The sequence below is a fragment of the Lutra lutra genome, chromosome 9, assembly GCF_902655055.1.
Source record: "Lutra lutra chromosome 9, mLutLut1.2, whole genome shotgun sequence".
Classification (NCBI taxonomy): Eukaryota; Metazoa; Chordata; class Mammalia; order Carnivora; family Mustelidae; genus Lutra; species Lutra lutra.
In genome coordinates, this window is record NC_062286.1 from 117,693,980 (window position 1) to 117,710,682 (window position 16,703).

Here is a 16,703-nt window from a genome sequence, read left to right on the forward strand (position 1 = left end):
GCGAGGCCTGAGCGCGGCTAGGCGGCGGTTGGGGTCCCGCGCTGGGGGATCGTACCATGTCGCGCCCGAAGGTAGGAGTGCCACGGGATCCAGATGTTTTCATCGTCCTTCGAGAAAGGAGGGAGGCTACGGAGGCATCCGACTTGGGGTCCCCGCGAAGTGGTTCTGGATAGAATGGGAAGAAAACGATGAATACAGACAGAGAAAAGACTTCAAGCCCTGGCTGGCCGCGCGCCGCCGGAGGTGCTGCGCGGGTCCACCACCAGGCTTGCTGGCGGAAAAGTTAGGAAAATCTGGGATTCTAAACTGTAATCAGCGATTTCTGTGACCCTGGGGGAACATCAGAATTTTCGATTTCCTGACCTGAAAAAGCTCTTAGAAATCCGTTCATCCCGCCTCTCTCTTGCCTACCCATCCATCCATTCATTCATCCTAAAACGCTAATCAGGGCCTTCTTTAAACTGAGCCCAGTGCTGACCAGTAAGGACACGGAGGTCAAACAGACAAGTCCCTGTCCCTTAGGAGTGCACGGGCCAACTCCCCCACTTTAAAAAGGAGAAAAGTGGGGGGGGGGGGAGAAAAATGCGACCCAAAGAAGGGTAATGAATTACTCTGGAATCCAGCACCCCTCCCAAGCCTGCTTGTATCCCGTGCTCTACTTCTCATGAATTGGCACCCCCATTTCTTTAATTCCCTCTCGCAACAAAAGAGTGATTACATTGGCCCCACTCAGATAATCCAGGATAACCTCTCTATTTTAAAGTCAGTTGATTATATCTGCAATCTTAATTTCCTCTTGTAATGTAATGTATTTACAGGTTCTGGCATATTAGGACATGCACATCTTTTGGGGGAGCATTATTCTGCTTACCACAATATTCTATCATCAAATAATTGGAAAATGAAATTTTAAAAATATTATTTAAGATAGCATCACAAAATCAAATACTTATGAATAATTTAATTTAAAAGGTCCCAGATTTCTGTACTGAAAACTAAAAAATATTGTGGAAAAAAAAATTTTAAAAAGACTTAATTTAATGGAGAGATAGACCATGTTCATGGATTGGAAGAGTCAATACTTGATGATGTCACTTCTCAAAATGATCTATAGATTCAATATAATCCAAATAAAATCCCAACACACTTTTTTTTGGTAGAAATCAGCAAACTGATTCTAAAATTTATATTGAAGTGCAAATAACCCCAAACTGCAAAGGCAATCTTGAAAAAAAAAAAAAAAAAACAAGGATGGAGGACTTATAGTACCTTATTTCAAGATTTACTAGAGGGATGCCTGGGTGACTCAGTCGTTAAGCATCTGCCTTCAACTCAAGTCATGACCCTAGGGTCCTGGGATAAGAGCCCCCACGTGTCTCTCTGCTCAGTGGGAAGCCTGCTTCTCCCTCTCCCATTCCCCCTGCTTGTGTTTTCTCTCTCACTGTTTCTCTGTCAAATAAATAAGTAAAATCTAGAAAAAGAAAAAAGATTTACTAGAAAGCTATTGTAATTAAGACAGTGTGGTAGTGACATAAGGGTAGACAAACACTCTAGAGATAGACCTACATATACACAGTCAACTGAATTTCAACAGAAGAATCAATGCAATTCAGTGAGGAAAGGAAAAGTCTTCTATTTTTATTTTTTTTAAATTTTATTTATTTATTTGTCAGAGAGAGAGAGCACAAGCCGGGGGAGTGGCACGCAGAGGGAGAAGCAGGATCCCTGCTGATCAGGGAGCCTGATGTGGGACCCTATCCCAAGACCTGTGATCATGACCTGAGCAGAAAGCAGATGCTTAACTGACTGAGCTACCCACACACCCCAGGAAAGGTTTTTCAACAAAATACTGGATAAATGTAAGGAAAATAGAACTGAAAATGTGAAGGAGTATACAAGATATAATCAAAAAAGAGTAGGACACTTTACAGTGCTGGGGGAGTTGGAGGGGCTTGAATATGATACTGGGATAAGAGTCCATGTGCTGTTGTAGGGTGTTAACTTCCGTCAGTTTCATAAAGCAGTATCCTCTATCCATTCCACTGGCTTTTTGAGGGATAGGATGGTGTGGTAGGCAGAATTCTAGTAGGCCCCCAAGATTCCCACCCTCTGTGTACACACCTTGTATAATTCCCTCCCCTTGAGTGTGGGTGGAGCCTGTGAATTTGATGGGATAGTTACTACCATGATTATATACCATGCATCATACAGGGGTGACTTGGAGTGGGGAGGGTTGGAAGTCAGAGGGATGAGCTCCTACTGGCCTGGAAGAAAGCAAATATCCATGTTGTGAACTGCCTAGGGTGCCATGATGAAAGGAACTGCAGGGGGCCTCTAGTTGCTGAGAGCAGTCCCTAATCAATAGCTAGCAAGTAAACAGAGACCTCTGTCATTGCAACCCCAAGCAACTGAACTCTGCCAGCAATCTGGATGATCTTGGAAAAGAACCCCAAGCAGATGCATGAGAATCATAACCCAGGCCGTCATCTTGGTTGTAGCCTTGTGAGACCTGGCTAGAAGATCCAGCTAAGCTATGGCCATGGAAACTCCAAGACATAAATTTGTACTATTTTAGGCTGACAAGTTGGTGGTAATTTGTTATGCAGTATTAGAAAACTAATGCAGATGACAAGTCTGTCCAAGTTGCAATGGTCATCCTGAACAAGACCAGTTTTGATTTCTTTTTTCATACCTGCCACTAGGGATTAGTCTTACCAGGACTAAAGGCCAAACTGTTTTAGATGCGGTAGAAGCAAAATAATACCCACCCCCAACACCCATTGAGGATTTGAAAGGTCCATTTTGGGTGGAAGAAATTAACTTCATTCTGAATCTTTGACCCAGCCCCTTCTGGACCATGGATCTAACCAAACATTCAAGTTTCAGTTCCTTCTCACAGAGCCTGCTGATCTCAGCCCTCAAAACCGGGGTTCAGGGTTGGACCTTTGGAGCACTGAAAACTACGTATTCACTCTACTGGTCATGCCTGTGGAACAATCCTATGAAGTGGGTCCTTGAATACTTAGAGATTTATTCCAAGGATCAAGTTGCTGGGAACATGTTGACCAATGTGAACTTGGCCAGGCTGGTCCTTCCTGTCTCAGGATCTGGGCAGTGTTGTGTCTAATAGTTTGAGCTTTTTAATATCTGCAGTAAATTGAGCTGGGAAGGCAGGGTGGGTATACAGAACCAGTTACATCGCTTTTCTTTTCTTCTTGCAGAATCAAAATTACAAGGGCCACGGATTGTCAAAGGGAAAAGAGCGGTGAGTGGTCCCATGCAATCTAATAAACCCAGAACTAATGAACTAACTACCTTCCTTCCTTCCCTTTTTCAATCTCTCCATCCCCCTTCTTTACTTCAATAATGATAATGATAATAATCAATCACTGAGCACTTAACCATGTGCCAGGCTGTATTATCTCCTTGAGTCCTTACGACACTCCTTTGAAGTTGATACTACTATTGGGTCCATTTTATAGATGGGGAAACTGAAGCTCAGAGAAGCTAGGTAACTTGCTCGAGACTGTAGGATCATAGTGGCAGAACTGGGCTCCCAGGCCCATGTTGTATCTACCTATGCCCTCCTGCCTCCTTCAACGACCATGTGCTGGCTTGATAAGTCCAATGTCTACTCTACTCTATTCTTCTGCTTCCCTCTACGGCAGTAACCCGGGTGCAGAACTCAGCCCCTCGCTGGATCCCCCAAATGGAATCCACTCACACAAAGCAGGAGGGAGCACTGTAGGCTTGACTGAAGTTTTTTTGTGGGGAATCAGGGGAGGTTACATCGCACACACTGACACATATTCTAGATATTTCTATTCTTATTTCATTAGCTATTTCTCTTCTTTCTAAAGTCACTTCTGGTGGCACTGCCACCGAGGAGGGCATGTGTAGTCCCTGATCCTTCCGTCCCACAGCACCCATCAGAGCAATTCAGCACTATTCCAGGTGCTAACCCTGAACTTACACACCCACTCCCGCCCCAACCCCAAAAAAGGGCACTTCAGTTAATGGGATCTGTTTTAGGGTGGACACCAATTAGAGATGTGTTTAGCTACAAGTAATAGGAAACCCCACCCAAAGTAGTTTAAAAAAAAATTGTATTAACTTTCTTCATGTAACAAAGAGTCTGGAGGGCCGGTGAGGTGCTTCAACACTGTCAGAGCTGGTGTCTCTGTGATGGTCTTGACCTTCACCCTATGGACACTAAGTGGCTGCTACAGCTCCAGCCTTCATGTTGAGATCAAGATGGGAAGAAGTGGGGAAAGGAAGTCTCAAGCCACATCTCTTTCTCTCTTTGTTTTAACCAAAAGAATCCATGCTTTCCCAGAATGCACCCTCTTTAGCTATCTTAAGTTTTTATCTTACTGACCAGAATTGTGTGATGTGGTCCACCTCTGGCAGCATGAGGCAAGGAAAATGTCACATACATGATGTTATACTATTATTCTGTGGGCTGCTTTTGTCACATAAAACTATATTTTCAGTATTTATCCATGTTGGTACATTTTAACTACTCTGTGTGTTCCATTGGATACCGCTGGTTATTTACCTATTTCCCGTTGAAAGGCCTTTCGGTTGTGCCTTAGTATTGATTTCCTCCAGAAGCAGACCCCGAGACAAGGATGCGAGAGCAGTTTATTTGGAAGGTTGGAAGGTGATTCCAGTAAGCACTGGCAGGGAAGTAGGGATGTGAGACAGCCAAGGGAAAGAAACCAATAAAAGGTCCATTACCGACAGGTTATTGTGGTGGGCACGTGAGGCTCGGTCCCACCGGGGCTTCCTAGGAGATAGTGCAAAACACACCGCAGGCTCATCCCAACAGAGCCAAGAGGGGCTGGAGGATTTATCCATCAACTCTGGTTGTCATTGGTTGAGTGCCGTTGGGGGAGGGGCACTTTGGATTTGCTTTAAGCCTCCCCCACCCTCATCCCCCCACCCTTACTGTGTGCTGGCAGTGGAAAGCCCTCTGACTGACTTGCACAGGAATAGAGAATGCCCAGAGAACCAGGGTGGACCACCAACTGTGTGCTGTAGGTTATTTCTATAAAAAAAATATGAGCAGTTACAAATGAGCTTCCCCGTACCTGTAATGCCCAGTTGCATATGTAAGGTAGCTATCTAGTGTCTAGACCTAGGAGGGGTCTGCTGCATTTAGAGTATGTGCAAATTCAGTTTTACTAAACACTGCCATGTGTTCCCCAGAGTGCCTTCTACCAGCACAGCAAGAGTTTCCAATTTTAGCCCATTGTTGCCAAACTTGGACTTTTCGAGTTTTTGCCAGTCTAATGTGTACGAATAGTACCTGACAGTTTTAATATGCCAAATTGCTCTCTAAAGATTTATCCAATTTCCAGTTCCATCAGCTTTAGAGGGTAATTATCATTTCCACAAGCTTGCGAACACTTGGTATTTGTCTGATTAAACATGTCCACCAATCTGATGGATTTTGAAATTGTACCTCTTCGTTGTTTGGGATTAAATTTTTTAAAAAAGATTTTATTAATTTATTTGACAGAGAGAGATCACAAGTAGGCAGAGAGGCAGGCAGAGAGCGGGGTGGGAAGCAGGCTCCCCACTGAGCAGAGAGCCTGATGCGGGGCTCGATCCCAGGACCCTGTGATCATGACCCGAGCAAAGGCAGAGGCTTAACCATCTGAGCCACCCAGGCGTCCCTGGGATTAGATTTTAAATACTCCTTACGTAACTACTTTAGAGCAGTGGTTCTTAAAATTTGAGCTCAGTAGGGGAAGGGAAGGAAATCTGAAAGGGGAGGAGTCAGAGAGGGAGACAAACCGTGAAAGATTATGGACCCTGGGGAAACAAACTGTAGGTTTCAGAGGGGAGGTGGGTGGGGGATGGGGTGACGGGGTTGGGCATTAAGGAGGGCATGTCTTGTGAGGACTACTGGGTGCTACATGCAAATAATGAATCATTGAACACTATATCAAAAACTTATGATGTACTATACAGTGGCTGACAGAACATAATAGAAAAAATTAAGCTCAGGATCTCTCTGCTACTAAAAAACTATTGTGGACTCCTATTAATTTTTGTGTGGTTTATATTTATCAATATCATATTAGCAATTTAAAATCATTAATTGAAATATATTTATTCAGTCATTTAAAAAGCAACCATATATTCCACCTGGTAGCATAAATAATGTATTTTTATGAACTATAACTGTGTTCCCCCTCCCCCAAGTTTACTAAGATGAGTAGTCATTGTTTTTACATTTTTGTGAATTTCTTTAATGACTGGCACAATAGAAAACATTTGGCTTCCCAAAGCTTCTGGATTCAATCTGTTGTGATACGTTGTTTCGGTTGAACAGGAAGAAAATCCAGCCACACAAAGATATGTAGTTGGAAAAGGGAGGCCTTTATAAACCTCTGAAAGAGGGTTGGAGACCCTGAGGAATACTGGGACCACCCACCAAGAACCGCTGTTCTAGGGAATTACAATCCGCATCCTTAACTCATCAGCATCCTTAACTCATCACTGTCTACCCTGAATCGGTATTACACCACTTTTGGCACAACCTGAGAACCCTAGAACTGCGTGCTCTGTTCACTTCCCTCTGGTCCTTGGTGCTGTTATTTTTGTCATGTATTTAAACACTAAAGAAAGTTCTTCAGCCTGAAGGAAAAGTATACCGGATGGAGATTCAGATCAACAAGAAGAATAGTGTGTGGAGACAAAGCGAGAGAGAGACTGATTTTCCAGAGACTGTAAGCCCTTTGCTCTGACTAGTAGTTAGGTTGGGGCTGATCATTAGAGTTCTCCTAAAGCTGAGTGGAACATGGACTGGGCTGAAACGTTATTTTATTTATTTTTTTTTTTAAAAGATTTTATTTATTTATTTGACACAGAGAGAGAGAGATCGCAGGTAGGCAGAGAGGCAGGCAGAGAGAGAGGGGAAGCAGGTTCCCTGCTTAGCAGAGAGCCTGATGTGGGGCTCGATCCCAGGACCCAGAGATTATGACCTGAGCTGAAGCCAGAGGCTTAACCCACTGAACCACCCAGGTGCCCCTGGACTGAAACATCAGTTACACTGAATTCACTCCAAGCCCTCCTGTACTGCTGTTTTGAGCTTCTGCCCTGGGAGGGGGTGGACAGCATTTCCATTTTTGTTTGTTTATTACGGTTTTTTGGTTCACTTTTGGATTCAACTCTGGCAAGGCTGCCTAAATGCACACACCACATTAATGTGCGGGAGTCTGGGATTTCTCTCTGCTTTACTGTGTTCTCTACTCTCTTTCTTTCTTTTTATTTATTTATTTTTTAAAAGATTTTATTTATTTATTTGAAAGACAGAGATCACAAGTAGGCAGAGAGGCAGGCAGAGGGAGAGGAAAGGAAGCAGGCTCCCCGCTGAGCAGAGAGCCCGATGCGGGGCTCCATCCCAGGACCCTGGGAGATCATGACCTGAGCCGAAGGCAGAGGCTTTAACTCACTGAGCCACCCAGGCGCCCCTGTCTTTCTTTTTAAAGACTTTATTTATTTATTTGACACACAGAGAGAGTACAAGCAGGGGGAGCAGCAGGCAGAGGGAGAGGGAGAAGTAGGCTCCCACCACCAAGCAGAGAGCCCTACGTGGGACTCGATTCCAAGACCCTGGGATCATGACCTGAGCTGAAGGCAGACGCTTAACCAACTCAGCCACCCAGGCATCCCAACTACTGCTTCTTTTTGTCACTGTGTTGATCTGGTTTGGTTTGGTTTTGGAAGGGGTCTCTTCCAGATTTTGATTTGGTTGGCCACCCTACTTACTGTCTAAGCTCAGCTGCTTTCCCCTGGTGCCTGCAAGGTCTCTCCTCCACGGCTGGCTCATACCTCCACTGGCCCTCACTCAGACACCCCTAGACCTAGAAACTTCAGCATCTCTCTGCACCCCCACAAGGGGTTTCTCTCTGGAATCAGTTGGTCATGTTTCCTTTTGTCCATGGCTCTCCACTAGCCCCATAGTCAAGTGTGATATTTATTTTGTACACTTTTCCCCCCTTGTTGTTACTATAGGATTAGACGTCTTTCATATCCTTTTATGTTGTAACCTGTAGCAGAAATCCTTTCTTTGGTATTTTAATTTACTTGGTTGTTGGGAAGGTTGAGTATCTTTACACATGCATACTGGTAAGTTTCCTCTCTTGTGATTTGCCTGTTCATATCCCTTAGGCACATTTCTATTGAGTTCTTTGTCTTTTTTTTTTTTTTAAGATTTTATTTATTTATTTGACAGAGACACAGGGAGAGAGGGTACACAAGCAGGGAGAGAGGGAGAGGGAGAAGCAGGCCTCCCTGCTGAGTGGGAAGGCCTATGCAGGACTCGATCTGAGGACCCCGGGGTCATGACCTGAGCCAAAGGCAGATGCTTAACAACTGAGCCACCCAGGCACGTAGAGTTCTTTGTCTTTTTCTTAATGACCTGTAGGAACTCTTTTTGTGCTTAGTCCTAATGTTTTATGGATTGTAAGCATTGCAAATATTTTGTCTTAATCTATAGCCAGTCCTTTAACTTTATTTGTGGTATATTTTGTTACGGAGTTCTGTTGTAAGTACAGAAAGGTGTATACGTCATAAGTTTACAGCTCAATGAATTTTCATCAACTTAATATGCAGGAAACAACATCACCAACACCCCAGAATGCCATTCATGCTCTCTTCCAATCATTCCCCCACAGAAGTAGCCATTATCCAGACTTCTAAAGATGTGTTACATTTTAAAAAAATTAAATATTGACTTTGAGATAATTGTGGATTTGTATGCAGTTGTAAAAAATAGTACAGTGAGATCCCATGTGCCCTGTACTTGGTTCCCCCAATGGTAATAGAGAGTGAAACGATATAGTACAGTATCACAACCAGGATACCGACATCCGTAAGGAAAATTCCCACCACTACAAGGATCTCTCATATGACCCTTTTTTTTTTTAAAGAATTTATTTATTTATTTGACAGACAGAGATCACAAGCAGGCAGAGAGGCAGGCAGAGAGAGAGAGGGGGAAGCAGGCTCCCTGCTGAGCAGAGAGCCCAATGTGGGCTCAATCCCAGGACCCTGAGATCATGACCTGAGCCGAAGGCAGAGGCTTAAACCACTGAGCCACCCACATGCTCCTCTCATATGACCCTTTTATAGTCACACCCACTCCCTCCTTCTCCCCCTGCCTGCTACTGCAGTCCCCCTCTTCCCCCACAATGTCCTTAATGCTCAGCAACTGCTAATCTGTTCTCCCTTTCTTTCTTTCTCTCTTTCTCCCTTCCTTTTTCTTCCTTCCTTTCTTTCTCCCTCCCTCCATCCCTCCCTCCCTCCCTCTCTTTCTTTCTTTCTTTCTAGATTTTAGTAATTCATTTTCCAGAGGGAGAGCGAACACAAGCAGCGGAGTAACAAGCGGAGTGAGAAGGAGAAGCAGGATCTCCACCGAGCCAAAGGCAGCCGCTTAACCAACTGAAACACCCAGGCGTCCCTGTTCTCCATTTCAATAATTTTGTCACTTCAAAAAGTTATATAAATGAGATTGTACAGTCTGTAATAACGTTTGGGATTGGCCTTTTTCACTCGGCATAATTCCCTAAAGATGCATCCAAGCCGAATATATAAATATTTCACTCTTTTTTATTGCTGACTAGTATTCCACTGCATGGATGGACCACTATTTGTTTAACCATCAAAGGTTAAAGGACATCTGGAGTTGCTACCAGTTTGGGACGACTTTTTTTAGGATTATTTATTTATTTATTTATTTGTCCAGAGAGAGAGAGAGAGAGAGCGAGAGTGCAAGCACAAGCAGGGAGAGAGGCAGGCAGAGGGAGAAGTAGGATCCTCACTGAGCAAGGAGCCTGATGTGGGACTCGATCCCAGGTCCCGAGATCCTGATCTGAGCCAAAGGTCGATGCTTAACCGACTGAGCCACCCAGGCATCCCCTAGTTTGGGGATATTACTAGTGAAGCTGCTATGAACATCCCTGTCCAGGTTTCTGCGTGATCCTGAGCGTTCCGTTGCCTTGTCTTGCAGAGAGCAGAGAGCGTCCATCCGATTCAAGACCACTCTCGTGAATACACTCATGGACGTCCTTCGCCACAGGCCAGGCTGGGTGGAAGTAAAGGAGTAAGACGCCTCCCCGGCCCCTGCCAACCTTGTCCCTTCTTCCCTTTGCCTCAAGGTCCTTGTCTCCCTCTGTTTTCTCCCAGTTCCCCTGGGTGGCAGCTGGGATTTGTCCCAATTTGGCTGTGATAGGGATCTTTGTATATTTAGCACTCAAAATGTGTCGGACGCCTTACACATACCCTCTGTCTTATTTAAGCCCTACAACCATCCAGCAAGATATGATTACGGTCAGAGGTATTAAGCCAATCATTGAAGGTCACACCTTACAGAAGTGTTAGAGTGAGGTTCACACCCAGGTGTGAACAGCTAGACTGTCCAAAGCCAGTGTCCTGGCGTTCTCCAGAGAATTAAGGAATGTAGTCATGACCAACTAGCTAGCTTGAATCTGCCAATGATGGCAGGTCCAGGTCAAAGGCTTCTCTTCCTTGACCACTTACTGGTTCTGTGACCTTGAACAAGTTACTTGACCCCAAGCCTGCATTTCTTCTTCTATGCTGAATCCTGGGGATACTGAGATGAACAAACATCCATGCCTGGCACATAGTAGATGCTAATCTAACTTAGGGTTAAGGTTTGGATGCATGTAACAGAGACCCAAAGGAAAAGAGGCTTTGACAGACTAGAAGTTTATTTATCTCTCTCATTGAAGTCCAGATGTAGGGAGTTCAGAGATGGTATAAAAATTTGGATCTGGGGTGTCTGGGTGGCTTGGTCATTAACTGTCTGCCTTCAATTCTGGTCATGATCCCAGGGTCCTGGGATCGAGCCCTGCATCGGGCACCCTGCTCAGCAGGAAGCCTGCTTCTCCCTCTCCCTCTGCTGCTCCCCTGCTTGTGTTCCCTCTCTCACTGTGTCTCTCTCTGTCAGATAAATAAATAAAATCTTTTTTTAAAAGAAAGAAAGAAAGAAAGAAAGAAAGAAAGAAAGAAAGAAAGAAAGAAAGAAAGAAAAGTGAATTTGGATCCATCCATTTCCATCTTTCCATTCTGCTATCTCTTGGATGAGGCCCTTGTCCTCACAGTCTAAGGTGAGCCCTAGCCTTACATCCAGAGTCCAGAGTCCAAGCCACAGTCCCTCCATAGGAAGGAGGCAAGAAAATGCACGCCCTGCCCTTGAAGGACTCAGCCTAGAAGTCTCTCACACTAGCCAGAACTTAGCTTAGCTGCAAGAGATTCTGGAAAATGCAGTCTTTATTTTGGAAAACATAGATGACATTTTCCCAGGTAAATGTCGGGAATTCTGTTACTATAGAGAATAGATATGAGGGGTCAGGACAATCAGCTGCCCTGATGTAGTGCGCAGTGAATATTGTTGTCTAAAAGCAGCTAAGCCTGTTGGACGTTCTTGAGTGCGTTCCGTGCATGACGTCTGACCTTCTGGGAGCTGCTTTTATCGTATCCATTTACTGAGAGTGGGAAAGCTGGACATAGAGGAGTAAAAACTGCCATGTTTGAGGTCACTCGGCTTGTGAGGGCTTGGGCTAGGATGGCACCTGGTCAGCCTGCGTGCCGAGTCCAAGGCTCATCTCTATCCTGTTCTCACAGCTTCTCCATGAATAAGGAAACAAGTGAGTGAATGGGGGAATTCAGGATTCCCACTGCCTGGTACTGGAGTCTAGTCTCCTCCACACGGGGCTGTAATTTTTTACTTAAGAAGAAGTTGGGGGCATCTGGGTGGCTCAATGGGTTAAAGCCTCTGCCTTCAGCTCAGGTCATGATCCCGGGGTCCTGGGATCGAGCCCTACGTCGTCGGGCTCTCTGCTCGGCAGGGAGCCTGCTCCCCCCCACCCCCACTGCTGCCTGCCTCTCTGCCTACTTGTGATCTCTGTCAAATAAATAAAAATCTTAAAAAAAAAAAAAAAAAGAAGTTGGAAGCCGGCATGGTGGCTTCCCACCCACATAGTTTTCCCACCCACATAGTTTTCCCACCCACATAGTTTTCAAGCGCTTCCTCTCGGCCCCACAGCTGTGGCATCAGACTGGGGAGACTAGCCTGGTTTCCTGTCCCTCTCTAGTGTGGAGGGAAGAAGCAGGTGGGAATTTGGTGTTGGGCAGGCACCTGTAGGAATCCTGGGGCTGCCAGGGCCTCGGTGAGCAGGGTCATCCTCATCTGAGGGCTCCAGGGACGATTGCTGTCACCTTTTGAGGTTGCTCTGAGGCTTTTTGGACTGGGAAGGCCTTGCAGATGTTACCTAACTGCGCTGCTTGGTCATGTGGGCTGGGGATGGCGGGCTGGGCCACAGAGATGTTTCCTGGGCCCAGGCAAGGAATGTGACCAGGTGAGGCTGGCTGGTTGTCATGGGCCATAGGGAGTGGTGGGGACTGTGACCTGGAGGGGGCGTGCCCTGTCTAACTTGGCGGTGGCTCCTCCCTCCAGCTGACAGGTGCCAGGAGGCATCAGGGCACTGTGCAGCTGCTCTGCTGATTGGTCAAAGGAAGACAGCAGCCTGGATTTGTGCATGAACATTTCTCTAGTTTTCACTCTGTCCTCACGGACAGCACCGCCCCCACCCTGCCCCCTGCCAAAGACTCCTCAGGGACACACTGCCACTTGCCACTTGCCCCTCGCCCAGACCCCCAGCTGTGCTGAGGTCCTCAGGTCATGACCTTTGTTGTATCCTGTGTGTCCCCCCCCCACCCCACAGTGAAGGGGAGTGGGATTTCTACTGGTGTGACGTCAGCTGGCTCCGGGAGAACTTTGACCACACCTACATGGACGAGCACGTGCGGATCAGTCATTTCCGAAACCACTACGAGGTGAGCTGAGCTGGGGCAGCTGGGAGACCAGGGCGGCCAATTCATGTCACTAGATGTGGCAGTGGGCAGCTGTGAGGGTACAAGGACCGGCAATGGAAAAGCGGAAGGGAATGTGGGGTAGGTGCCAGGTGGGGAGCACGTGCACAGATACACGAGAGCTAAACAATGTGAGAGAGTGAGGACCTGGTACCTAAACGACAGGCTGCCTTGGCGTGGGGACTGACGTCACAGTCTGGTTGGCATCTCAGCACTGGAGATGGGTGGGGCATGCCGAAGCAGCGGGATTTTTGAGCCATATGATGACTTCAGGGGAGAGACAAGTTGAGCAACGAGGAGTCCAGAGATGGGAGGGAGGTCCAGGAGGAACCAGACGGCAAAGATGGGACCGGAGGAGAAAACGAAGCCGAGATTTGAAAAGGTTAGTGCAGCTTAGCGTTAGAAACATGAACTTGGGAGTCAGACGGGCCCGGGTCAAATCCTTGCTGTGCCTCCGTTAGCTGGGTGACTCTGGGCAACTGACTTAACCCTTCTGAGCCTTGGTTTTCTGGCCTATAAAATGGGGATCATTACAGAATTGCAATTACTCTTCCTGTGACTGTTACTTGGCAGGCCAGAGGTTGCGAGGACCGGCTGGGATGGTTGGGGCTGGGGGCCGGAGCAGGACGACAGGCACAAGCACTAAGGGCCTGCTCACCCACCCTGCTGCGCAGCTGACCCGCAAGAACTACATGGTCAAGAACCTGAAGCGGTTCCGGAAACAGCTGGAGCGCGAGGCCGGAAAGCTGGAGGCAGCCAAGTGCGACTTCTTCCCCAAAACCTTTGAGATGCCATGCGAGTATCACCTGTTCGTGGAGGAGTTCCGCAAAAACCCGGGAATCACCTGGATCATGAAGCCCGTGCGTGCGCAGTGCCGGGAGCAGGGGGAGGGGGGCGGTGGGAGGGAGGGCTTCCCAGACACCAGACAGAGCAGGGGTCCCTCATGGGGCATCCCAGGAGAGAGCTCTGCCTGGCAAAATCAGCCTTAGAGGCACCACCTGCCTCCCGCCGAGGGCTGACTTCATCTCCTCTTTGCAGTGTGTGAACCCAGCAGCTATGACAGCTAGCACATAGTAGGTGCTCAATGCGTGTTTACTAGATGAACAAGTGATCCTCAGGACACCAAGGCAGGGAATCGTAAGGCTTGCTGGAGCTCAGATCCCCAAGAGAAACACGTGTCAGGCCATGCCCAGCACTTTCCCTGTGCTGCCCGGGTCCCAGGATGGCCCTTGGGAGGAGCTATTACCTCATTTCAAAGAGGAGGAGAATGAGACCCGTGTATTCAGACATTCCATAAATACTCATGGAGCACCTGCTACATGCCAGACTAGGCGCGCTGGGGACGCAGCCCTCAGCAAGCTGGAAGTGGGTCTCTGCCTTCCTTGGTGGCAGACAAAACAGAGGACGTCTGCATGCCTCGTGTTGTGTTAAGTGTCAGTAGAGAGGAAACAGTAGGCGGCTCCCCGCTGCCTGGCAGGCTTTTCTGAAGGGAGACTAGGCTCTGAGGCCAAACCCCTTGGTTCAAATACTGCCTGGACCCCTTACTAGCTGTGTGACCTCAGGTAGGTCACTTAACTTCTCTGTGCCGCAATTTCCCCATCTGCAAAGTGAGGCTGCAGTCCCTGGCATATAATGCTGTTGGGTGACTAAGTGAATCACCACAGGCAGAGCGTGCATGAAGTCCTCCATGAGTGACAGCCGCTGCTGCGGTTATTGTTACTGAAAGGATTAGTATTGGCCGTGGCCTGAAGGATGCAGAGGGTCAGATCCCCTGGAGAAGGGCAGACACAGGGAAGAGCATTCCAGGAAGAGGGATGAAGGCCTTGCATCCAGAGGTAGCCCTCGAGGGATCCAGAAACTGAGTGGAGGCCACGGGTGGCAAGTACCCGCCAGCCCCTCGGTCCCTCCTCGTGCCAGGGCTGCTTTCTCACCACAAAGCCACCAGAGCCTTGAATGGCATAAGCAAAGCCCCCTACTATTTCCCAGGCTGGGACACAGACCCCAGGAAGGGAGCTGTGCAGAGCAGAGTTGGGGGCAGCCCTTCCTGGTGCAGCTGGGAATGCAGGCCAGTGTTGGCCAGTGTTGCGCAGTCGAAAGGGCAGACGAAATCCTAGGATGCTCCCAGCTGAGTCCCAGGCAGTCATTTACTGGGGCCTCCTGCTCCTGTCCCTGCTGAGGCCTGCTGAGAGCCTAGCATCCCCTTCTTTGCAGCCAGAGTGGAAGGGGTTAGGCAGATGAGAACTGCAGCCCACTGGGCGGTTCTAGCTCCCAGCATTATCCTCCGAGACAAATGGTAGTTTGTGCTAATTGGGACGAGCAGTCGCATATTAAGTTGATGCCTTTCCCAGCCCACGGCCTTTGTTAGAGGCAGACGCAAGATGGCTGTAATTAAGACGTGGCATCTTGGCGGCAGGGGAGCGTTCTTGCCCCCGCAGAGCTGCGACAGCGTGTCTGGGGTGTGGGGTGCAGAGAGTGGGTGCTCTGGGCTCTCTGTCCCTGCTGCTTGTGAGCCGGCTGACCCCGAACGGGTTCCTCGGCCCCTCTGGGTCTGCATCCTCATCGGCGCTACAGCGGAATTGACGAGTGTACCTGCCTGGCGGGGTTGGGAGAGAATCCAACAAAGGGATAACACATTACAAACGTGAGTTATACACGTGATACAAAGGGCTTGGCCCTTAGGTGTCTAGGCATGAACCATTTTTACTGGGATTTCTGAGAGTCCAGGCAACACCCTCTCTCCCCCTGCCGCTGGAAAGCATGAGGTCCGTGCTTCCCAAACCCACCACGCACCCACAATCATTGGGCCTCTGGTTCAAGGCAGAACCTGGTAGGGCCCGAAAGTCTGAGTTTCTAACCAGCTCCCAGGGGTGAGGCCCCTGCAGCTGGTCCCCGGACCACACTTTGAGGACCAAGACTGTAGAGAAGTGATTCTCAAACCTGAGAGCGCATCAGAATTTTCTGGAGAGCTTTTTTTTTTTTTTTTTTTAAGATTTTATTTATTTATTTGACAGAGAGATCACAAGTAGGCAGAGAGAGAGGAGGAAGCAGGCTCCCTGCTGAGCAGAGAGCCTCACGTGGGGCTTGATCCCAGGACCCTGAGATCATGACCTGAGCCAAAGGCAGAGGCTTAACCCACTGAGCCACCCAGGCCGCCCCTCTGGAGAGCTTATTAAAGCCCCTCCTCCATTCCTTAGTGTCTGATTCAGTAGGTCTGGGGGAGGGGGGGCGGTGGGCTAAGAATTTGCAATTCTAACGGTGTCCCAGATACAGTAGCCAGCGTTCTCCAGAGCAGTGGAGCTGAGAACCACTGGGCTAGGGTATTAGGCCGTGCAAAATCAATCAACAGGTCCTGTTGTGTGGATTCCTTTGGGGTAGGAAAATGTAAAAAAAAAAAAAAAAAAATAGGACATTACTCCAAATTTAGAAAACAGAGGGAAAAAAATCCCAAATCCCTCCACTCTTTCCACAAGGCCTGTGTTTGTGAGCCGGGTTGTCCTTGCACACCCACACATAAGAGTTTTCACATAGTTGCCGTGGTGGGGCTGGGGAGGGCAACCACGGGCCTGCCTTCCCCTCTGGCATCTCCTCTGCGTGGTTCCCTAGGGCCTGCTGACTCTTCTTCCTCTTTAGCAGCAGCAGAGCAGGGGCAATGAGGGGGCGAGTTGGACTCTGAAGGAAATAAGCAGCATTGTCCCCTCCATGTCACCCTCAGGGACCCCTCCTCCCACAGAGCCTGAGCCCCAGCCCATCTCGGAGCTTTGCTATCGCTCTCAGACTGTAAGAACAAGCCCCTG

At 48.0% G+C, this 16,703-nt stretch overlaps 1 protein-coding gene across 3 annotated transcripts in view; it reads left to right on the forward strand.

Moving 5' to 3' along the window:
- TTLL9 (tubulin tyrosine ligase like 9) overlaps nt 1-16,703 on the forward strand; it is a 40,794-nt gene continuing 24,091 nt past the window's right edge. For all 3 annotated transcript variants that reach the window (XR_007130435.1, XM_047747202.1, XM_047747203.1), the window contains exons 1-5: nt 1-71; nt 3,222-3,265; nt 10,025-10,117; nt 12,762-12,873; nt 13,584-13,769. Coding sequence is in view for 2 of the 3 variants with exons in the window: in XM_047747202.1 (XP_047603158.1) it covers nt 57-71; nt 3,222-3,265; nt 10,025-10,117; nt 12,762-12,873; nt 13,584-13,769 (450 nt within the window). In the remaining variant the exon portion in view is untranslated. The remainder of the gene's footprint in view (nt 72-3,221; nt 3,266-10,024; nt 10,118-12,761; nt 12,874-13,583; nt 13,770-16,703) is intronic.